The sequence below is a fragment of the Pelecanus crispus genome, chromosome 10 (genome assembly GCF_030463565.1).
Source record: "Pelecanus crispus isolate bPelCri1 chromosome 10, bPelCri1.pri, whole genome shotgun sequence".
NCBI classification, from domain to species: Eukaryota; Metazoa; Chordata; class Aves; order Pelecaniformes; family Pelecanidae; genus Pelecanus; species Pelecanus crispus.
In genome coordinates this window covers 37,573,692-37,597,638 of record NC_134652.1, presented here as the reverse complement: position 1 = coordinate 37,597,638, position 23,947 = coordinate 37,573,692, and the positions used below count along the sequence as shown (strand labels likewise).

The window sequence follows — 23,947 nt, the reverse complement described above, 5'->3', positions numbered from 1 at the left end:
GTCGGCACTGAAAGCAGTCTGCTGATAATACTTGCATCCCTGTAGGTCCAAATATCAGCCAGCTATGGATGCAAGTTCAGCCCCCCCTTACACCAACAACTGCAATACAGAGAAGAGAGATTTTGCCCATGAGGTCAAAAAAGCAGCGAAGCAGACCTGAGGCAGCGCCAATCAGTAGAATATCAATTGTTCTCTTCCAGATAGCAATCTCCTGCTCTCTGTTCCACCAAAACACTTAAATCTGGAAAAAGAGGAGATGGAGCAGAAAGGCTGGGGCACATCTGGCCCATTTTGGATGGTCCCTCAGGGCTGTGCGGGCAGCTAAGTCCCATGGCTCAGCAGCCCCAGGGTGGACAAGACTGGGGAGCAAAGCTTGTTTACGACAAAGGCAAACGCTAACACATCCAGACTGAAAAGCCTGCCCTGAAAATTTTCTGAACTCTGGGATTTTCATGCCTGCAATTTCACCAGCACCATCTCTCATCAGTTAAAAGAGAGAAACAGCTCCTTAAGATGTTGTCATTGCACGGATTTCTATAACCTTGTACCAAAACACGATGTCATTTTCTTATTAAACTGTGCCCAAGCGATTCCTCTCCAATTTCACACAGTTAACTGTGGTGCCTAATTCGGAGAGCGAGGCTCTCCGAAGAGTCAGTAGCCAGGTGTGGGATGCTCACTGGCTTGGTCAGGGCTCACAGAGCCAATCTGAATTCACCTCCTTTACCTCCTCTTAGTCCTAACTGCAGTCTGACCCATTGCTGTCTTTTCCCAGATAGTCCCTTCAACTTCCCTTTCCAGACTTACCCCATTTTTATAATCACCGTTGCTCTCAGATATGAAAATAAAGGCTGAAATATGTCATCTTCAAAGCCTGAGGCATTATGTGCAGGCATGCAAAGCAGGAGAAGCTGAAATATAAACATCATATATAAAGTAATACAGCATTTAATACCGGTGTGATAAGTAGCACCTCACAATCACCTTCACCCTTCATCACGGGTTTGTATATTATAATATCGCAGAGCCATACCTTGGCATGTAAAAAGCTCCTACAATGTCGCCAAGATCCAGTTATTTGAAATACTCCTCTCTGCTCTGTGAAAGCAAAACTACAAAGTGTTGCCAGGCTTGACTTCAGCAGTAAATTCAAAGAAAAGATTTGTGGCTCAAACTGAAAGGGATACGATTTTCCCAAGCCTGTTTCTATACAGGAACCAGCAGATATATTTTCCTTCTCCACATAATCTTCTTCACCTCCCTGGCTGCTGTGGGGAACAATTATGTTACAGAGAGGCCCAACAAACTTGTCTCGCTAATGGGACAGAGCACAGGGCTGTATGCCCTTCTTAAAAAGTTCATTATTTTAAATCATTCCAGCGGGTAGTTTCTAGTATACATGTTATCTGTCCAGCCCGCTCTTCCCGAGACTGCACCGCTGGAGAGGCATTTACAGACAGTCGCCACCAAGTGCTGTGTCTGAAGGGATTCATAGAATCATAGAATCGTTTAGGTTGGAAAAGACCTTTAAGATCATCCAGTCCAACCATTAACCTACACTACCAAGTCCACACTAAGCCAATCAAGGGTAGACATGTCCCGAAGTGCCACATCTACCGTTTTTTGAACACTTCCAGGGATGGGGACTCCACCACCTCTCTGGGCAGCCTGTTCCAATTCTTGACCACCCTTTCCGTGAAGAAATTTTTCCTAATTTCCAACCTAAACCTCCCCTGGCACAGCTTGAGCCCATTTCCTCTCGTCCTATCGCTAACTGCTTGGGAGAAGAGACCAACACCCACCTCACTACACCCTCCTTTCAGGTAGTTGTAGAGAGCGATAAGGTCTCCCGTCAGCCTCCTCTTCTCTAGGCTGAACAACCCCAGATTGATCCAAACGATTTGGGAGGGACGCTCTGCAAGGCACCCTCTGGGATCAGACTGGAGGCTGCAAAGACTCTCGCTCCGAGGAACTGAAGGACACCTGCACGCAGAGTTCACCATTTCATATACGTAAGCTGTACCTCTCCCATCCCCAGCCGAGGTGACTGTGAGGCCTTTAAACCCTGCAGCTCGCTCATGCGGATCTTTTTAGACCAAGCAGGCCTATCTCGAGCATCCCATCTTCCCCTCCACCTTCCATCACACGGTGACAGCCAGCCAGAGCTTATTGCAGATGCCCAAGCGTCACAGGCGTGCTGGCACTGTCTGCCCTGTGCAGTCCCCGAGAGGCACTGACGTTTTCCCACAGCTCATGGCATCTCTCTCTCTCACTCGGGTGCAGAAAGCAAAGGATGATTTCTTCAGGTTGCAAGCGAAACTCCCCGTGCCCTGAAGGACTGCAGATCCTGAGATGTTTCTCCGCTAGCAACAGCAACAGGTAAAGGAGAGACGCTCCGAGCCCTCGTTAGATACTGGAAGAAAAGGTATGCCAAGGCAGCCTACATTATCTCCTGTGATATATGAAGTAGCAGGAACACCATGCTTCATAGTAAATACATGCAATTTTTCATATAAATATAGACATGATTAAATACCGCGCAGCAGTAAAACACCTCCGGGTCAGCAATAAATCCCTCCTCTGCACAGTTACTCGTACTCTAAGCAGCAATGGAGTCCCCGCAGTTGGTAAAGAAAAACAGCTGAAGAATCTCATTTTTATGGCAAAGGAACAAACAAAAAGCACAGAACGGGGTTCAGAAGTTCAGAAACACTTTATTTTGCCTTCTGCTATTTTCTTAAGAAAACAAAACAAAACAAAGTCTGCTTGTTTTAAAACCCATTCAAAAGGCTTCTGAGAGAACCCCCAGAGGAGTAAGGAGCAGATGACATTACAACAGTGGTATGCAAATGGTCTTTTCCCCAGGAAATATAAGATTTTTGTGTTCAATATTGCAGTAATTACAGCTTAACAATTAAGAGGACTATGATTTTATTCACCAAGCCTAAAAGCTTTAAGTAAGACATCTCAGTCATTGCTTGGATAACATTGGAGACATTTCTTCGGACAGTTATAGCTTGTGATTCACTTGGAACAGTTTCCTAGGGGTAAGAAGTAGTCTGGAAACGGAAATCCCACCAGGTCTCCCTTTGGAAAAGAACCGCTGTGTCTTACTGAGTACATCACCTATGGTCCACAGTAGGAAAAGTTGCGCTGTTAGAAACACAAACTCACTCCCTATTTGTTATGAGCTGGATCCAATAAACAAAACGACCTACGCCAGCATCTCCAAAATTCACAGTCACCCTGAGACCAAGTTTAACTTCCACTTCTCATTCATCCTCTATTCTGCACTGAGCCTAGCCCTCAGATGCTGAAGAGCTCCGAACCCAGGTCCCCAGGCACGGCTCACACCACCCCTACAGCACTGCCGACGGCAGGCATAAGATTTACAAATCTTCAAGCAATTAAAACACAACGTGTCCCCTGCGCCCAAAAACCTTCTCGCTGTCTTCTGCCTCCTATTTGGGGTCATAGCTGCACATCAAGGATTGTCAGAGACTATTCAAGCTGTAACAGAAGATGGGTTGTTGGAGAAGCACAACCTTAGTGTATGCAAAAGGGGCTTTCATATGCAACTCCAACACAGGATGTGCAAACCAGCGGTGTGTGAGCACCCGACACTGCGATTCTGCAAACGCTAACCCTATGCACACAGGGAGGTTACGGAATCTGACGTGCATCAGACTTCTGCAGGGACACAGCGACTGTAACGTACCATCACTGTGTATCTGGCAAAGCCTAATATAATCACATTGGCTTTGACGCAGTGGGCCAAGGTTTTCCGGCACTGCAGATCCCGGAATAAGAAACCCCTGCACGAGACAGGGCACGAGATGCACCCAGACCAACTACATGCGCCCTAAGATTCGGGTGTTGTCAGTTCTGTGCCTCTGCTGAACTACATTAGGAAACAGGAGGCACGGGGACCTGGGTGAAATCCACCCTGTTTGAATCCGACCCCGAATGCCCGGGAATAAAAACACACACACAAAACGCAGGCACCACTGGGATTAGGTTGCAGCTCTCCCTACACAATAGCTCTTCCCAAAGCACTAAGCCACCAGCCAACAGCACCTCTTCCAGAAAGAACCACTAAACACCAGTTAACGCACATCAAAAAAGTTTAATATTTTCACAAGTATCACGTAACACTAGTATCGGAGCTACTAGTGTGCAAAGTAAAAAGACTCTCTACCTTTGCAAAACCAGTTAGGCATGCAATTTTTCAGGTAGACACACACTTAAAGCTGCAATGACTGTTTGTGACTCACATGTTACTTTACAACATTCACTCACAGTGCACCATAACGCATATTGAAATGTTATCGATAGGTAGGGCAATCCAAATCTTAGGGGAGCGGAACAAGGACAAAGAGCAGTAGCCTGCAAATTTCCACCTACTTTCTGCAGGAAAAGGCAGCAGGGAAAACCATGCAGACATCTCAAATTCATTTTTGGTAGAAGAGCGGGAATTAAGGACTACTGTGTGGTCTCCCTCTTTGCAGAAAGTGGCGTGACTTGCAAATGTTATTCAACGTTTGCCTTCCAAACGGCTTCTCAATTTAAGTAATGCAACTGGTATGCAAATATAATAATGGCATCGACTCGACAGAGGACAGGATACACCAAGTGTATATGATCTTTGTTGTTGCTTTAGTCCTTGGAATAAGCTGGGTCTGATTTTGGCTTTGTGGTTTGTTTAGTTTATGCACCCGGGTCCTCAAAGGCAAGATCAAAACCAAACCCTCATATTCCTTTCTGATCACTAACTCTAGCTGAGTGTTTGTGTTTTGAGTGGCTGCTTAACAGTATTAAAGATTAAAGCTTTGCGTGGAAGCAAATACCCATTTAAGGCGAGAGACGGAAGTACACACGTCCGAGTGACACTGTCTAGCTGCAGATTCGGTAGGAGGGCGGCTGCAGTGCCCTGATCTAGACTAACAAGAAGAGATAGAAAATATTTTTAATAAGAACTCTTAAACAGAAGAATACAGTACAGCCTGCCTAGGGACCGTAAATCTACTGATTTCCCAGGTCTGGAGATTTGGATTACCCCAATCACCAACCACTTTGTTTTATTCTTTAGGGATTTCTTGCTGAAACGTGACAGATTTCGCCCAGTAACACAACACTATTCACAGAAGCAATGGGAAATACCAGTGGAACCAGATCTGTGGGACAAGGGCGTTTACTTTTACCATGACAAAACAGGCATCAAGGAAGCAAGTAAGTCGCATTGTCAAGTCCCACTATAGAGTTACGTGCGTGCACAGTGCTGACACACCATAATGTTTTCACAATCGCTTTGTACGAAACAACAGCAGGTAGATATGCAGGAGGGAACTGTTGCTTCCCCTTCGCTAAAAGCATCGACACCCAGGTCTGGTGGTCAGCGTGCTGGCGGTGCGCTTAACAGGGATGCTGCAAAGAACACATTTGGTACGATGCAATGGTAGCTCTCAACACACATCACTTGGGGGCAATTTCGTCTCAGACAACAACTGATTTTTGACAGCTGCAGAAATTATAGACTGATTTTTCCATGACCTACAGATGGGGAAGTTACCAACGAGGTGAATAAGAAACATGCAGATTGGGGTCCAGAAACAGGAGATATTATTAACAGCACACATTCTATCTTGTATCCTATTTTTTTATGTCATTAGTTGTATTTTTTTTTTTTCCCCGATAAAGCAGTGAGTTCTGGGTTTTTACCAGTTCTGACTATGCAGTCGCTGCTTTATGAGAAAGTGCTCACAAGACAGAATCGGGGCCGGGATTGTGGAGTTCAGTTCTGCTCAGCATCGCGAAGCCTGCATCCCACCGCTGTGATGAGCGCTGCCCCTTTCCCGCTGCCGTCCTCCGACAGCAGGAAGGTCACGTCACAGTTGGGTGCCAGGTCTTTGACTGTTTGGTGCATGATCCTCGAAAAGCTGCAAAAGGAAACAACGGCAGCAGGTGAGGGAGGTCCCGCAGCATCCGCAGAGCGTAGCACTGCCGCAGGCTTTTGCAGTGCTCCCTCTTTCACCGGGGAAAGAACTAAAATGCTGGAAACTAGGGTGATTTGAAGACCGGGAGCAGTGGGAGTTAAAGGAAAAAAGCACTTGCATCCCACCCCTGCCTCTCTGTCTGCATGGGGTTAACCCGGATTGCTAGTACCACAGCAAAGGGGAGAGAAGAGACCATACAGTCATCTCCTTTCCACCCATCTCCTTCCATGCACACCAGAGGTGGGCACTAGTCCTCTCCTCCTCCTGCCACCAGCTCTTTTAGACTCCTGCCCTTGCTTCGCAGCAGCCCATCTCCTCTGCACACTGAACAGAAACATCCTCCAAAGAGGCACCAGGCTTTTCAGCGCTGCTCTGTCATTGCCTTTGCATAGCCAAGAGATCCTTCCCTTGTTGTGCAGCTTTTTTCGGCAAGCTGCATCCCCTCCAGATTGTCACCGCCCCCAGGTGATCCTCTCATTGCCCTTTAGAAAGCCCTGACCACCCCTGATTAAGACTTCTTTTCCCTGGCTCCTACCCTAGCAAGTGAGAGACACCAGTTTGGTGCATCAAGAGAAAGGATGTACAAGCGATGCGCTACAGATCGCAAGCAAACAAATGCTAGGAAGGTGAATACTCACTGTGGATGTAGTTTGTACAGAGTCCCATCCACACCAACTGTTATCTCCAGATGCTCTAATCCTCTGTTCTCCCTAATTTTATCTACAACCGCAGCCATTCCAGCGCCGCACAACTGAGCTGCTCGCCTTGACACCGCTCCGCACACGGTCTTGACAATGATACTGTCGTCGCAGGTGCTGTTGAGCCCCAGCTGCTGCAGGATGGCTCGCACCTGCAGCAAGGCTAACCTGTCACTGCAGAAGCAGAAGAGCACAGCGTTAAATTAAAGGTTTCCCTCAGTCAAGCCGCTGCCACAAACCCCACTGCATTGATGGCTGCATCCATGCGGCCACACCAGGCAGCAGCCTTTCCTGCCAGCACAAGAGACCTGGGGGAATGCAAATTCATTCGCCCCAGCGCCATGCTGCAGTGCGAGACAGGGGTGCAGGCAGCAAGGGAGGCTCCAAGTCCAGCTCTGCATTGCCTCCCCTTCTCTTTTCTTACCAAAGGGCATTTCAGGAAAATATTTTTAATGACCGGTTTGGGGTTTTTCCCCCCATAAAGACCCAACAGGCTTTGAAATTACTTTAAAATACAGACTCTGAGCAATAAAGACACAAAAATATCCAATAAAGAAGTGCTCATTCAGCTAGTGTTCGATCAGTTCAACAATTATAGCTAGACACACACAAGGGGCACAGGAAAATGTCTTGATTTCCAAGCAAATAAAATGATACAGTAAGGGAATCCTTGACAGCCCTTCCCATGCTTCAGCAGTGAGCATTGCTAGAAATTCAGATGATGTTGTAAAGAGTCCTTCTGCACATGCGCAGGCTCTTACTGAAACCAAAATTATCTCCGGAGAACCAAGCAATGCTCTCCAGCTGTCCCTCCCCTTCAGCAGTGTCACCAGCTGAGCGTTACCACACTCTTTCACCTTAAACAGCCTCCCGTGCAGTGCTTTTACCTCTCAATCTGAGAAAGGAACTTGGTTTCAAAGATATGTCTGGTCTTCAGCGTCTCTGAAATCTGGCCTCTGAACAGGAACCCCCGTTTGGTGAAGTCGATCAAAATATTGCGGACTATTTCCCCCAGGTACATCCCACTGATCATCTTCTCATACCTGCAAGGAGAGACAGCAGCACAGGTCGGAGGGACGCTGCTCACATTTGCAAAGGCAGCATCGCAGCTGCGTTATCAGCCAGGTGTCCTGCCCGCACACACTGGGGACACGAAATACACACAGAATGGCCATTTACTAGAAAAACTGGGCAAGAAATAGCATGAAGGCTCAGTGGGAAGCCTTATGAGCCCATCTACAAACACTTCATCTATTCCTCACTACCATGTTCCCCCAGCCAGGCTGTTGTTAACAACGGCTGTATTTCTCCCAGATGGAAGAAATGAAAACGTGTCGCCAGAGAGCAGAATGGTGCCCAGGTGAAAGCCAACTTTGCCGTGCATCCCCCAGTGACAGCCCTGAGTGGACCTCAGGGAAAACTCATCTCCACCACGCAACATCTGGGAGCCCTCTCGAAGCATGGCTGAGACCTTCAACAGAAAAAGCTCAGTGGCTCCATGCAGCAAAATTACAGGAAAACCACAAGGTACATTCACTGCAAGTGCAGTGTTTTTAAGGGAGCCCTGCGCTGCAAAAGCCTGTGAAAGATAAAAGATGTGAAAAGGCATGTCCGGCACGTTCACAGGAGCACTGCCCTGTAACCTAGCAAGCTGGGGGTCCAGGGTCGGTTTATGCGTTGCAGTTAATTCCAGCACCTGGTTTCCAGTAGGGAACCAGTCCAAAAACCACAGGAAGAAACCAAGCTGCCTTGAACCCCTCTTGCCCCTCTCTTTGCGCACAGGACCCGAGTTTCCCCCTTGCAGGCCTGCCCCCAGGCTAGAGAGAGGGAATATCTTCCACCTGCAGACCTCTTCCCAGCACACGACAAGGAGCGGTCCCCGAGCGATGCTCGGCACCGGTACAGGGCAGCCCTGAGCTGAGGAGGGCAGGAGTCTGCTTTGCCACTCCTTCCACATTTACTGAAAAGTGCATGCAGTGATGCAGCCTTTGTTTCACCTCCTGAAGCTCTAAGGCAGGATTTATGCCCTGGATTGAGCGGAGCCCAGCACGCCATCCTGCTGGAAGCAGGCCATGCAGTCCATTTAATACTATGAGCTCTCTCAGGCTTGTACCCAGCAAGCATCCTCCCTCCTGAGTGCCTAACTCTCTCTGGAATAAATTATTCCCCCTGGCAGTCTCTGCTCCTGCTTTTGGCTGCTTACTCCACGCCAACTCTGCCGCTGCATCAGGCTCGCTCAGTGTCTGCCTCTCCGAGTCTGAGCCCTAACTTCTAAAGAGCTTTCCAAGGGACCTGCCAACTTGTCTGGGTTTTCAGGCAGATTTACTCCAGTCACAGAATCTTTTTAAAAGCTCCTGGCACCAAAGCATTGCTGCAGAGAAATTATGAAAAATTGTAGTCTGGGCATGCAGCAGTCTCAGTTTTATTGGTGCTGGGTACACCTCCCTGTCAGCCCTTTCTTGAAGGGGGCAGGGAAGCACTTGCCCGAACAAGAACTGGACCCCCAAAATGGGATCCAACCTCCAGGGCCAAGAAAGGCAGGTCCTCTAACATGACATATTTCATCCCGAAAACTGCCTGAAATAAGAGCTGGCTGCAACTGCTAGAAAGCTCCCAACTGCTTTACAGTGAGCAGCTCCAAGCTCCAACCACGCTGGCTGGTCTAGGCTGAGGATTTCTAGAGGCAGAGCCCTCTACAAAGAGACTTCAGCTAAAAGAGATTAAACTGAGACCAAGAGCAAAAGAATGACAAGCCATCTTAACCCCTTCAGTACCACCCGGGATGAGAAAAAGGGTCTCTTAGTACTTTCAAGACTCTTGAAGTTCTCACCAAAAACCCTCCTGCAGTCCCATGGCAGCAAATAAGCTGCAAAAAAGCAGCGACCAGGAAAAGCACAGAAGAGGGAGATCCCACAGGATAGCAGGGCTGCAGTCATTTTTGACTCCTAACCTCTCCCTTCTCCAACTGGGAGAAATCCAATTCTCTCTTAAAAGCATTTAAGGCAGCCTGGCTTATACTTAGCGCACCATTTATCCCACAGTACCTTTGCTTTCCAGCATTTAGTGAGTAGTCATCAACCGCTTTGTCATATATTGTCCTGATATCGTCCAGGCACCCATTATCCCCGAACGCTCCCCACTCCGTGTTCACGCACATCCGTCCTTGCTCACCATCCACCATCTCTATGTTTCTCATCTCTTCCATGTAACAGGCATTGCTGCCAGTTCCTGAAAGAAGAAAATGCTGCAATTGCTCTTTGTTTGAACAAAACAACGCTAGAACAAGCGCGACAGCCCTGACAAAACCTTCGGGGGGGATCTTGAATGTACTTTTCCTGAATGGTGAAGTCAAATCATCATTTGAAACATCACAAAAAAAAAAAAAAAAACCAACCCCAAACAAAAAAAAAACCACACTCTTCATTAATCCTGAATTGAGGGAGAATATTACTGCCGTGGTGCACTGGTCAGGGTGGCTCAGAGAAGAAGAGGCTCACCCAGGCCAGCCGGGCTGAAGGTCCCACGCTACAGGAAGGAGCAGCAGCGCGGCACTTTTGGCACACCAACCCTCATGTGCTTCTGAACCCAAAACTGCAGCAAGCCACCAGCTGGATTTTGAAGTTAGGAACCACCTTCCTTCCACAAAGCCCACAGACCTACAAAATTCAGGGGAAAATTTGCTGAACTGAAAACCTCAGCAAGTTCTGAGGCATCAGGCAAAGAAAACCCCAGGGGTTTTACCAGCTAATTGCAGGGTGGTTTTTAGTTCTTGCTTGGTTTTTTTTCTGATTCAATTTGCTTAAATAGTTTCTCCGGCAGGAAGGTTACTTCCACGTTGAAATGATGCCATATCTGATTCTGCTTAAAGGGGATTCTAAGGCACGTGCCAATTACAAAGTGCTCCATGTACACAGAGGCCTTAGGGAGCAAAGCTTTATTAGCAAAGAAAGGCAGCTTTCGCTGCTACCTGGGGCAAAAGTTTTCTTTTAGTTGCCTACCAAACTCTCATTTAACCCTGCATCACAGTTTTGGCACCAATTATATCAGCAAGTCTGTTTTCCTTCGTGATTTTTTTAGGGTACTACATCAATAAGGTCTGAGCAAAACCAGATCCTCCCACAGCACTCCCCTGCTGCGGGAGAGCTGAGCCACGGCACAAGGTTTCGGGGGAAAAGTCTGGGCTCGCAGACTGAGACCCAGGTTTGCAGGACCAAACCAGACCAAACCCAGCTGTGGACCATCAGCGCTGGCCAACCTCCCAATGCCAAGTCTCGTCATCCAGAATGAGACAAGTAAGGGCTGCCTGAATACGTGGATACCTATTAAATACAGGCTGTTAGACTGACAGGCTTTTAGATGAGCTCCTGTTGCCAGCAGATGAAAAGCAGAGACCTGGCCTCATCAGTGGCAGCTTCCAAAGTATTCAGCAGTGGAGACTCAAAGCGTCGGCCCTTCTGGGCAGGAGAGGCGGTACTGGGCAGAGACAGGGCACCAGGCGTGACGTGAACTCGCCCTTGCAAGAATATTTTTCCCTGCAGGCTCCTCAGCAAGCACCGTCAGTCTGGCCAAGGCAACTCAGGCAGGGCAGAAGGAGCTGTCAGAGCCCTGGGGCTTTCGCTCTCATTATCCCAGATGTACCCGGGCCACCTCCGACCCCCTGCTCTGCACACCAGGACGCTGGCTGGAGAGCGTATCTGGCAGGGCTGCAGCAGACGGTCCTCAGAGGACGCTCTCGGCACCCCAAGGACACGCCGTCCTTCCGGCAGGGAGCTCTGTCCCCGAAAACACACGCCGGCGGAGCCGCGCAGGCACGGCTTCCTCCCCACGCTGCGCTGTGCTGACTCATCCTGGACATTTTCCAACCGTCTGGAGGAGAAATCGGCGGCGTTTTATTTCCCCACGAGCCCCCTCGCAACCGAAAGCGTTCTTAAAGCTTGCAGGTGCCTCGTCCCCTCCTCTCCCACTGAAAACTCGTTTCCCTGGAGAGCTTTGGGAATGCGCAGCGCCTTGTGCCACAGGCACCCCCAAGCGTGGCATTTGCGGAGGCATCGGCAGTCGGCTGTGGAATTACTTCAGCTGTCTCACTGCTGGGAAGGGAGCTGTCAGTGGCTGCACTTTGTCTATCGGAGCTTTCCGTCACATGCCATTCGGGAATTGTGGCTGTGCTTTACAAGTTTATTCCGAAAGACCACATGCTCAAGGGAAGCTGTGGGCTACCTGAACACCCCAGCAGGGAAAATCTTCGGGCTAAACTAACAGATACTCCAGGAGTATCTGGTGAGGCTACCTGAGCCCACGTTTGCTTGCTTCCCAAGCAGCACTGCCCTTCCCAGTTAAAACAGGCAGGATTTGTTCAGCATCACAGTCTGTGCTTACCTCAACTGATCATGCACAGAACTAAGCTGGCCGTTGAATTTTGCTCTTAATTCCTTCGCGCAGCTTGCTTCTGAAGGGATAGCTGTCAATCTCAAAATCTTCACTCCTGGACACCCTAGCTATATTTTCAGTTAACCACAGGGATATGTCCACGAGAATACAGACAAATGCATCGGCGTGCTGTTTAATAAAGAAGTGCCAAATAAAAAGTAGCTCTAACACATACCCACAATGAGTCCGATTTCACAGTTTGGGTCTTCATAGGCACAAGTCATCATTGTGCCCACCGTATCGTTCACCACGGCCACCACATCCAAGTCAAACTCCTTTGGAAGAGAGAAATAAAACAGTGAGAACTCTGGGTTTGGGGCAACCCTTCACACCAAAGGGGACACAAAAGGGGTACACTATTGGGAACTCTGTCAAAGCACACTGCAACCAAACAACTGAAAGTACCAGCCTGATCTTAGACATGCAGAAATAGGAACTTAATCTACTAGCAGGTAGCTAAGGCTCCTCGCATGCTCTACCTACAATAGACTATGTCTTCAGAAGAAAGTATATTCCTGGTTGTTCTCTTTGGCTTAGATATTTTTAAGTACAGATCTTGTATATAGGTACATGGCAGAGGGCTATCGCCATTCTATATTACAGCAGTGCTGATAAAACTCTGCTAAAATTAATGCTCTCCTCAGGCTATTTTTCTTCCTTTCCTAGAAAGGTTCAGCTAAGCTGCTTGAAGCTTTTTCAAGAACAAGGGTTGGGAGGGGGGAAAACTGTCATTCAGGGTGCACTGAGGTGGATTCCTGCAATCACTACATTGCAAACTTCTGCCTTCTCCATGCTCTGATGCAGTGAAAATTGGCAGAGGGTTTGAAAGAAGCCTTGAAAGTTCTGCCAAATTTAGCAAGTTAGAAGTCTCTGGGGAAAAAAAAAAAACCAAGCAATGAAACAAAATGCCCAGTGTGGCTCATTTTGAGTAGCAATGTCAGTTTGGTGGCTGAACTCTCCCATTTCCACTGCGCACTCTCTAGACCATCCTACGTGGTGGTCAGGCAACGCGCCAGCATCAGAACCAGCAGAGCCGCACGGCTCGGGGGCTGCTGTGTCTGGACCTGCTGCGTCTGGACCTGCTGCAAGGCAAACACCTTCTGTGCAGGGCAGGAGGCACAGCCCGTTTCCTCAAGGCACGCAAACCCTGCGAGAGGGAACCAGCCTGACCCACGAGGTCTGTCAAGTCTGGAGGGCAGGGAGAAGTAGGAGGAGAAAAAGAAAATAAAACCAAAGAAAAAAAAATTACCTCTCTTCTTTTAATTCCTTCTCTAAGCAAATACACCACATCTTCTCCCTCACAGTCCGTAGCTTTGAAGCCTTTTGTCCAATTGAGAAGGATACCCTAAAAAGACAGAAAATACGTTATCAAGTTTCCTGGTGCACTACAGATTGAATCATAGAATCATAGAATGCTTTGGGTTGGAAGGGACCTTGCCCCAACAATCCTACAGTCCTCTAAGGGACAATCACCGCGCATTTCTAACTGATAACTTCCCTGCATTTGCTCACCTCCCCAGCCCGTAAAAGCACAAAACCACAACGCTTCACACCGTGACCACAGGTTATCGCACACCGCAGCTCTGGCCCCATGGTCCCAGCAAATGGCCATGAATATTTATGGCCAGTCATGTACACAGACTCATAGAAGCCCTCAGCTCAAGGAGGAGGGTCTCCAGTATTCACCAGCATGGGTGCTACATTTTGCTGAACAACCTGTCTTCTGTCTCAGTCACACTCCAAAGTCTCCCTGGCTTGACCAAGCCTCCTATCATCAGCAAGATGACAGCATTTTAGAGGTGGGCATTTGAATGCTGCTCCTAACATCACTGCCTATTTCTCCTTCCTTACATATGAATATTCATCTTATTTTCACTAAGACTCAAGTGTTACTCTGTACACTTGACATTTCAAATGCTTTAGTGTGAGGTTATACAGAAGAGTCTCTGTGAAATGGAGTATCTCTTTATATATGTGGAATGTGCATCTAAAACTACTACTCATGCTTGGTCTCCAAATTTCCAGAGCAATGCAACAAACTCAAAAAAAAAAAGAAAAAAAAAAGAAAAAAAAAAGAAAAAAAAAAGAAAAAAAAAAAAAAGAAAAAAAAAAGAAAAAAAAAGAAAAAAAAAGAAAAAAAAAAGAAAGTGTGACAGAAACAACTAAACAACAAACTAAAAAAAAAAAAGTGGGACAGAAAATAAGTCTGTCTTCAAAAAAAGTGCTAAGTACGTGGCAGTGAAGCTGTTAAACATGGAAGTGAAGAGAAAAAGGGTACACTTGACAGGGACACGCTGCAGGCTACACTGTCATCCGCAGGGTGACATTGCCGAGCAGACCCTGGTCCGTCCGCTCCACCCGCGGAGACCAGATCAGCTGAGGAACAGCAGCTGGCAGCAGGGATGGACTTTTGCTTACTGCTCGCAAAACCTGGGAAGTATCACAGTCCAGCAGGTTTATAGGATTGGAAAAAACACGATACCTTAAAAAAGGGAGATCACCACCATGGAAAATCTAAATGCTCTTATCTGTCACAGCCACAGGCTGAGCAGCGTTTGCATTACTACCTTTAAAGGAACTATTTATAGGAGCAGCCGTACTGGTCAGGGTGAGAGCACGAACCCTCCCCTTGTACAACCTCCCTGTAAGTGTCACGTAGATCAAACGAAGGCAGAGAAACCAGGCCTAGCGTAAGCACAAAAGCAGATTCAAAAGACACTAAGGAACTTACAGCATCCAGACTGGTCTGCTTGCAAGGGAAGGAAAATGTGAAGCCAAGAGGAAGACGTGCGCCTTTTATCCCCATATAATCCAGGAAGTCAGAAATGCAGGTAACGATGTGATCAAACAGCTTTAAAGAGAAAAGTCACGCATTTGAAGCTGTGCATGTTACACGCTCTTAAGAAGGTATTTAAAAAGTAGCAGTGCTGCGAAAGAGAAACAGAAATGCTCACCTCTTCTCCTGTTCCCTGCATCACCTCTATAGGAATGGCATAGATCTTGTTGTGCATCTCGACTGTTCTCCTTTTACCACTGCGGATTTTCACCAGCAAAACTCTAAAGTTTGTCCCTCCAAGGTCAAGTGCCAGAAAGTCTCCATTCTCTGTAAAAGAATGTGTGTGTGTGTATTTAAAGAACCATAACCAAAAGCTTAAAAAGTGCTTCCCCCAGAAAGCACTTTGATATAAATCCCTTAAAAACTCTCGGTTGGGAAGATCTTCATCAAAGGAGGATTTTAGATGCTGCTCTGATTATTCCAGCCCCTTTTTTTTTTTTTTTTTTTTGTCTTTTTTGTCTTTGTTTTGTTTTAAACCAGCAATGGAAAGAGGACCCACACAACTGTTCCCTGAGAGAAAGCAGAAATTTGGTCAGCCACCCTGAAATGCAAAGAACTGCCCAGGCTGTGCAGACAGGGTTGAGATGGGTTTTGGTTATGAGCCCCACTGTGGTTTTCTCCCCCCAGGCCCTGGGGCAACGACACGGGGCCAGTCTGCCAGCAACAAGCGCAAGGGCAGCGCAGGATTTCCCCCTTTGCACAGCTCCTCTTTCATTGCACCAGATCTGCTCACCCCCCAGCAAACCCAAGCCCCATCGCCGGGAGCCCATTTTGGGCACCCCGCAGCCGAGCCGGTGCCCTCACTCCAGCGAGGGCACGCCTCTACCTGTCCCATCCGGCGTGCTGCGGACGAAGGTGGGCAGCATTTTCACTTTGGCAGTCTCGTGAGTCTTCTTCTTGAGCCCCGCTTCCATCTCCGCCCTCATCCTCTTCTTCACCTGCAGCAGCTGCTCGTGGGTGAGCTTGAACTCGGCCAGCGTCTCGTCGATGAGCCGGTGCTGTTCCGACAGCCGGTACGCCACCGCCGTCACCATCGCTGCTCCCTTCCCACTGCCGCTCTCCGACAGCAGGAACCGCACTTCCGAGTCAGGCACCAAGCGCCGGGTGGTTTTGTGCAAGCGCCGGGCGTACCTGCGGGGAGGAGAGGCTGCAAGCCCGCTCTCTGTGCTGCCTCCCCCGCGGCCCCCAAAAATCTGCGCTGCCGACACGGGCTGACTGCAAGGGAGTGAGGAGCCTCACCGTGCCCAAGCAGGAAAACTGCCAGGGGAAATGGAATTCTCCCTACGGCCTCTTTTCTCTTGAATACCTAAGAGGAGCCAGCAAAAAGCAGAACGGAGCATCAGCGTCTCATGCCCTGAACCTGATCCTAGATGGGAGAAACCTCCAGGCTCCAGTGCTGCTCCGATCCCCTCTCCTGGGTTCGGCAGTTGTCCTGAACTCACTGGTTTAGTTGGTGTGGGGAAACAGAAACAAAAATTGCCCGCGTATGTTATCTTAACACATCCTAGGCTTGCCCATCTGGAAAACCTATTCCAAGAATGCTATTTTGAAAATTTTTTTGTTTGCCAAAATTTTATGTTTTTCTTTAACTAAGGAAAATCTTTTTGTCAACAAGATAATGGGAAACTGAAAAGGAAACGTGAAACATTTTTATCCTTTCCAAAGTTTCCCCGTAAACACCGCTCAGCCCTCCCAGCCAGCTCCAATGCCGAGGTACATCCTGTATGCTGTGCGTCTGCTCCCCTTCAGTACCCACAGCTAAATCCCACAGCCGAGACTGGAAACCAGCTCGTTAGCACCAGTTATTATTTACTAAATAAAAGCCTTTCACCATGCGTGCATAAACCATACCTGCACGCTGCCTATTCCATTTCTTTTTTCTGAACCTGGAAACCTCTGACAGAGGTGCAGCTCTCCCGGTGCACACAGGTCAGCGGCCGCTCCCAAACATCCGCAGCGCTGGGTCTCGGGCACTTAGATTATTTTTGACACCAAGACTCGCACCAAACCCTGCTAACAGGACCAGGTACACCCACAGCGAAAGAGCTCAACTTCCTCTCTGATTTTTACACAAATCTAAACAGCTGCTTGATTAAAAATGTAACTTTCAAGATGGGGAAAAACAAGACTAAGCCACTTTTTAAAAGGCCACAGAAATGTAAGCACCATTTTTTCCCCCCTGTTTTCCAGGTATACGTTCAGCAGAAAAGACTGAAAAAAATAGAGTTCAGCAGTCATTTTCAAAATAACTGAGTTTAAATCGAAAATGGAGATCAAGGTGCATTAATGCAGGTCTCCTCAAAGCCCAATCCATGGGCACAAAGTAATATTTTGTACAAAGAAACTCTCCTTCCAAGAGGTCTATTGAGATCCCTTATGGTGGTACTCAGACCACCATAGTTTTCACTGATATTGAAGTATCCAATTTTGGTTCTTTTCTTTGTGGTTTTGTTGATTTTTTAAAAATCTCACCCTACCTCTTCAGTTAAAGACACCTCTCCTTTCCACTAAGCTCCCCATCTCAGACCAAACCCCCACGCCCGTGTTTCGGGTGCCTCATCTCACACCCAAACTGCACGCCCCGGTGACATTCTTGGGGTTACATGCCCAACCCTTTGCAAAGCAGAGGCCATGGCAGGTGAAGAGCGTTATCGGCAGGAGCAGAGGGACTCACTGTGGATGCATCTTGTAGAGCGAGCCATCGACCCCCACAGTGGTCCGGAGGCGGCCGACCCCTTTGTTATCCCGCAGCTGGTTGAGGATGGCACCCAGCGTGGCGGCTACCAGGTTGGCCGAGCGGAAGGACACGATGGTGCAGACGTGCTGGACGGCGATGCAGTCCTCGTGGGACGGCTCCACCCCCAGGCGGGTTAAAATTTCTTTGGCTTTGTTCAAACCTTCTTTGCTCCTACAAAGAGAGAGCAGTAAAGGGTACTCCTTAGCGGGGGAGCTATAAAATGCAGGACAGAGGCGTAACCAACCATGGGTGTCCCTGCCCGGGGTTTGAGAAGAGGAATCACTAAGGCTGGAAAGGGCCTCTAAGATCATCAGCCCAACCATCAACCCAACACCACCATGCCCACTAAACCATGTCCCAAAGTGCCACGTCTGCCCGTTTTTTGAACACTTCCAGGGATGGGGACTCCACCACCTCTCTGGGCAGCCTGTTCCAATGCTTGACTACTCTTCCCGTGAAGAAATTTTTCCTAATATCCAATCTAAACCTCCCCTGGCGCAGCTTGAGCCCATTTCCTCTTGTCCTATCGCTAGCTACTTGGGAGAAGTAATGTCTCAATAAATTAAGCCCAGTGCGAAAAACAAAACCCTGAGTGAAGTTTGCCTGAGTGATTTCATCCTAATGGGTCTCTTTTCAGACTTTTACAACCTCACTGAATTTCTGCCTCTTGCCCTGCATTTTCCCACATTAACACCCAGCCTGAGCGCAAAGTTTCTGGCAAAACCTATCCACGTCCATTGGTCATTTCCCAGACAAAAACACAAGGAGCGTATCTTGTCATTACTAACTGCACTCCATACATCTTTTTAAGGGCTCTTGCATCTTGCTAGCATCAGCTAGAAATTTGAAGCTGCACAGGGATGTGCCCCCTACTTATAACCAAAGTGCTCTTCAGGGAGTGAGGTGGGATTCCAGGGCAAATTTTGCTCTTAATAACTGAATTTCTCAATAACTGCATTTTTCTCCTTGTTGTTCAACATTACATTGGTCCACTACACGGAGCTCTGTGGTTACGATGAATGAACACACATGTTTAATAGAAAGCTGTTCAGATAAGACGGTCTGCAGGGACAGCAGCAAAATGGGGCAGGGGCAGCAGGCACTGCAGAAGTTACCGGCTGTTCCCTTGGCGCTGCACTCACAGTCAACAGTACCTCTATGCATGTGCACCGAAATCAGCAGCACTTTGAAAAGAAAAGCCGGCCCAATGACTACAGTACAAACCATCCCAGTGATGTGAATTCTAAAAACGCAGGGGGAAGAGCCAGCAAGTACTGACCAAAGGGGTGATGACACCATAAGAAACCAACTGGCGCATAGCTCAGAGGTCGCCACGGAGCACCCGGCACTGCCTACGAGACTGAATGCTCTGCCTTGTCACGCTTGTTTTCTTTCTGCCCAGCGATCCCGTGGATACAGCAAGGAGCAACACAAGTATTTGCTAGGCGGCACTAAGCCAGTTCACTCCCGTGTTTAGCTGCAGGGTAGCAGCTCCTCAGTTTTTGCAAGCAAGAGGTAGCACAGCGCATACCCTGTAGCTGCACAGACTGGTAGGCTTTCATAGTTCCTCCCAACACAGAAAAAGGGAGAAATCTTGGGGAGGAGGGCACAGACTGTCTTGCAAGGGGTCCCCACGTGCCAGCTCTGCACTTGCGCTGGAGGATGGCAGCCACCCCGAATGCAGCACATCTCCCCACAAAGCAAAAAGAGATGCTGGAAAATTAACATTCAGAGCCGCTGTGAAACTCAGGCGGTAAAAAGGGATAGGTACTCACTTTTCTATGGCAGAAACGTGCTTCGTTTCAAACTTCCCTTTGGTGAGAAGCTCAGGGGTGATTCTCCCCTCAAAAAGCAGCCCCTCCTTGGCCATTTTCACCAGGATGAGCCTTACCAGCTCCCCCATGTACAGCCCGCTGACCATCTTCTCAAACCTGCAGGAGAGGACAGCAGCAGTCACCCACCCGTCCACGGGCAACGCTGGAAGGCAGAAACCAGCCGTGCCACCGCACGAGCTTTCCTGAACTGCTGAATTCATAACACAAGTGGAAAAGGGAGGACGGAGGAGAAAACAAAAGCAGCAAAGCTCACAAATAACTGCCTCACTCACAGCTGCTTCCCAGGATTAAGGGATCCACGGTCAATCTCTCGATCAAACTCAGTCCTGATGTCTTCTAGCGAGCCATCATCTCCAAAGGCCCCCCACTCCGTGTTAATGCACATCCTGCCCTCATCCCCTTCCACCAGGTCGATGTGCCGCATCTCCTCCATGTAACAGGCGTTGGTGCCAGTGCCTTTAGGGAAGAGACATCAGAAGGCGCTAACCAAACAGGCCAGGCAAAGGGAGAAAAGCCACGCGCGTGCTGCAGCAGCAATGTGCGTTACCAATGATCAAGCCAACTTCGCAACGCTGGTCATCAAAACCGCAGGTCATCATAGTCCCGACGGTGTCATTCACAACAGCCATGATATCTGCATCGTAGTCCTGATGGAGGAACAACACATTACTTGGACCATATGGCTTCTCTGGAAAACATTGCTTGTGTTTTATCACCGGTTTGCTTATATCAACTAATCTCACAAGGAACAGGAGACAAATAATTTGTCTGAATACCACAGCTCACCTTTTTAAGCATCACCTGTTCCGACTGCCAGTTCCCTATCCCACGTACCCAAGAAGACAATGAGAGCAGACTAATGCACCGGGCAAACAATAAAACAGCAGTAGCCTAATTCTAGAGAGCAAAGACCTGCTCTCACAGAAGCACCCTTAGGCAGGAAAGAAAAGGGCTATACATGAGGGAGGGAGGACTCTGCAGTTAAACATCACAGAGTAATTTGACGCAGTTGCTTGAGGGGTCAATCTAGAAAACATTCCCACGTTACGTATTTCTCATAGAATTCACTTAAAAGATCTAGGAGTTTTATTTCAAGTGAAGATTTTAATACAAAAATATAAGCAAATAATGCAATTAAATAAGCTATCCAAATGACACGCACTCAGTCTTCTCCAGCTTCTTCAGGGTGTTATTCTACCCGATACCAAGTAAAACTCAGGTTTGCTTAAGAGTCCACAACTGCCCAAATAGAGCAAATTCTGCCCAGTTTCCGATGAATTTGGATGCTGAGTAATCAACGTATCACCTGGCTGGAAGTGTTACGCAAACGCAAATTCTTTCCGTCTCATGCTCTGTGCCTTTTCATTTGTTTAAATCAGCAACGTGGTCACCCTCACCCTCTATAAAATCACCAGGGAGAAACTGCAGGGAGCAACACAGCTCACTGAGCCTGAAATCGCCCTTCGCTTCTAACTCTGCTCCTCTCCTGCTCCCAAGCAAGGCAGTTGCACAACTCAGCTGAGCCCAGACCATGAGACGCAGTTTCTCAAGAACGGGATGCATCGGTATTGCTGAAAAGCTGCGGCACTGACACACAGCACTTTCTCAGTTTTCGGAGAGTGATAAAATTGCTGAAGGTTGCCAGCGACAAACCGCAACGCAGCAGCTCGGTGTTGTGCTATGAGGAAAATCACAGCTTTCACGCGGCAGCTCTGATGTCGCTCCATTTTCCCAGCAAACGGCAAAACCGCGCATCTTCACGCAAGAAAGCAGAGCCACACCATCACTCAGACCACGCACTCAAGTCAGTGACACGAAGGGTGGTACCTGACAAAAAAAATGCCTGTTTGCTGTGATACAGAGTTAAAAAAAAAGAATGAAGTACAATTTACCCCACGTTTCTTGATGGCCCTGTTAAGCAGCCTCACGACATCTGCTCCCTCCACTCCGCTTGCTTTGAAGCGCTTTGTCCAGGTTATCAGAATACCCTGATAAAACAAGAGAGCAATATTCAACAGGACGCCACCATAAGACACAAATTAATTTGTTTTCCTTAAAAACAAGATTTTATACTTCAAACGCATCTTCAGGTCTCTTTTCTCATATGACCTAACAACCCAACCTGAGACAATTGGCGGGTTTTGATTCTTGTTACAGGAAGCTGAAAAAGATGGGAAATTGTTTTCCCCTTCCCTGGCTAGAAAAGGGTTTGTTGGCATTTTGTATTTTCAGCCCACTCTTCTCCCTGTTACTCCTCGACAGTTTTTCTTGGAAAACCATTTAATCCTTTTGGGCCATGGAAATTGACTGCTTTCAGAAAAAGCTGACTGCACGGGACTGACTAAAGAGACGGGATGTGATGTTTGTATGTCCAGGACTCGGCTGCACATTTGCTGCCTGGAGTCCCAGCTGTCCAGGCTTGTTTCACTGTGGGATCACGTTTATGGGCTGAGGCAAATGAAAACGCTGGAAATGTAGCAAAGTACGTCCCCAACTTACAGCATGAATCAAAAGGAAATCCTGGTATTGAATTCCTCGTCTGCAAACTGTCATAAAGAGCCTGCAAATCCCCCAAGGTAATGACTACATCTGATTTTTTTTTCTCTTCAGATAATGCCGAGCTGATTCAGAGCATTCAGTGTGTAAGTAAATAATAATAGTAAAAGAAAGAAAAGAGCATTGACAGTAGTCAACAGGAAAGACGACTCAAATCAGCTCAGCTTTTCATACCCACCACAATATTCACATCTATCGCAACAGGAGCCCAAGAAGCTAAAAAACAAAAAAGCTGAAGCCTACAGGCACAAGCAGCCATTGCCCAGGTGTATGTTTGCCCATATCTCAGCTTAAAAATCAACCACGTGTCTTGTGCACATTCGCCCTCCCAACTGGGACAGCCACAGGGGACAGAGGGGTCAGGGCAGCTCTCTCCAGACCAGGAGGTATTCTCCTACCACTAAACCACAAACTCAGTTTGCACAAGTTTTGCTACTCTACTGCCCTCCTTAGCATCATTAAGAAACCCAGCAAAGCTCAGTGCTGCTGCGCAGGGAAACCATGGGCAAAGCCCACTCTGCAGGCACAGGCGAAAAATGGGCAAAAGGGCTCCTTGTTCCACCTAAATTTTATCATTCAGGAAACTGGTCAAACCATGCTGGCAAAGAGCAGCTCCCCTCAGCGTGACCAGCCGCTGTGCTGGAAGGATTTTTTACTTTGCCAGCAAGGCCTTGGCAGCAGGGAGGAGGCCTTGGAGGGCAGTAGGGTTGAGCGGGACCCAACCATGCGGTGCCACCTTGTCACCCTTGGAGAAACCAGGGACTGCCCTGCCTCCTCCTGCTCACCAAGCCCAAGAAAACAGCACCCTGGCAAGCACAGCCTCACAGAAGCAGCGATCCAGGAACAAACCTAGCCTGCAGAATCCAGAAAAACATATTTTTCAACCACCCAAAATATCACAAAAACTCTCAGAGAGGGTTGGGTTTTTTTTTTTTCATTAAGAGACACCCTCCCTTGTCTCTTACTACCCTCCTCCACTCTGCCACTGCTCAGCTCCAAGTCCCTACAAGTGTCCCCAACCCATCCCACATGCTATTTGCCTGCCCCTGCCCCACACAAACATGATTTCATCCTAGCTGGCTTGAGCAAACCAACCCACAAACAAGCACCTTTCATCATGCAGCGAAACAAATTTTCTCAAGGGCGACTCAACTTCACAGCCGCATCCCCCAGCATGACTCTGCTGCGGTCAGTAGCCTGAGCCTTACCACGCACCCATGGCCAGACTGGAGAGCTGCACCAAAATCAACTCATCTCTTCTGAACGGATGCAGGAACAGGCAGCGCTCTCTCCTTAACTATGTTCAGACCCTGAGTTAGTAAGCACCCTTGGTTTCAGCTCTCAGCATCGCTGAAGAAGTACGAAACGTAATAAAAATTGTGCCTCACCTGGCCCTCCTCAGCACCAACATCTGGGGAGCTGTTGCACCAGGCTAACCTAGAGACCTGCAAGCTAGAAAAGCAGGTTGTGCTTTAACAGTGCAACCTCTTAGCGTTTTGTGCGGATTTAACGTCCCTGCGTTAATTTGCTACGCCGCTGCCATAGCAACACTGTACCAGGAGGCTGCTGAGTCATTTGTGATATGATGAGCAAAAGCAGGAAAATATCGTAGCATCCTTGTCATGGGAGTCTCATCAGTCACTTCATACAACGCTGGGTATTTCCATCCTTTTTTAAAGCACGTTGCTTCCAGGTGCCCTGCCCGATTGCCCTCAGTGCTGAGCACCCAGCCGCTGGCATGGCTCAGCACTGCTGCTCAGGAGGGAGACCCTGGTCCGGATCGGTGTCTGCACTTGTGAAGTTCACCAAAATCTGAGCAAACGCTGCTGGGCTGGGTCCCTCCCAGTTACACCCCACGGATAGGT

At 48.2% G+C, this 23,947-nt stretch overlaps 1 protein-coding gene across 10 annotated transcripts in view; it reads right to left on the bottom strand.

The window, feature by feature from the left end:
- Nucleotides 1-4,188: 4,188 nt before the first annotated feature.
- HK1 (hexokinase 1) overlaps nt 4,189-23,947 on the bottom strand; it is a 38,749-nt gene continuing 18,990 nt past the window's right edge. For 3 of the 10 annotated variants that reach the window (XM_075717248.1, XM_075717253.1, XM_075717249.1), the window contains 14 exons: nt 21,419-21,514; nt 20,074-20,173; nt 19,799-19,982; nt 19,467-19,622; nt 17,629-17,862; nt 15,781-16,085; nt 15,073-15,221; nt 14,850-14,969; nt 13,368-13,463; nt 12,294-12,393; nt 9,736-9,919; nt 7,579-7,734; nt 6,632-6,865; nt 4,189-5,936 (listed from right to left, as the gene is read on the bottom strand). In XM_075717248.1, the coding sequence (XP_075573363.1) occupies nt 5,792-5,936; nt 6,632-6,865; nt 7,579-7,734; nt 9,736-9,919; nt 12,294-12,393; nt 13,368-13,463; nt 14,850-14,969; nt 15,073-15,221; nt 15,781-16,085; nt 17,629-17,862; nt 19,467-19,622; nt 19,799-19,982; nt 20,074-20,173; nt 21,419-21,514 (2,259 nt within the window). In that variant the 3' untranslated portion in view covers nt 4,189-5,791. The remainder of the gene's footprint in view (nt 5,937-6,631; nt 6,866-7,578; nt 7,735-9,735; nt 9,920-12,293; nt 12,394-13,367; nt 13,464-14,849; nt 14,970-15,072; nt 15,222-15,780; nt 16,086-17,628; nt 17,863-19,466; nt 19,623-19,798; nt 19,983-20,073; nt 20,174-21,418; nt 21,515-23,947) is intronic. The other 7 variants (XM_075717251.1, XM_075717250.1, XM_075717256.1 and 4 more) reach the window with 7 other exon arrangements.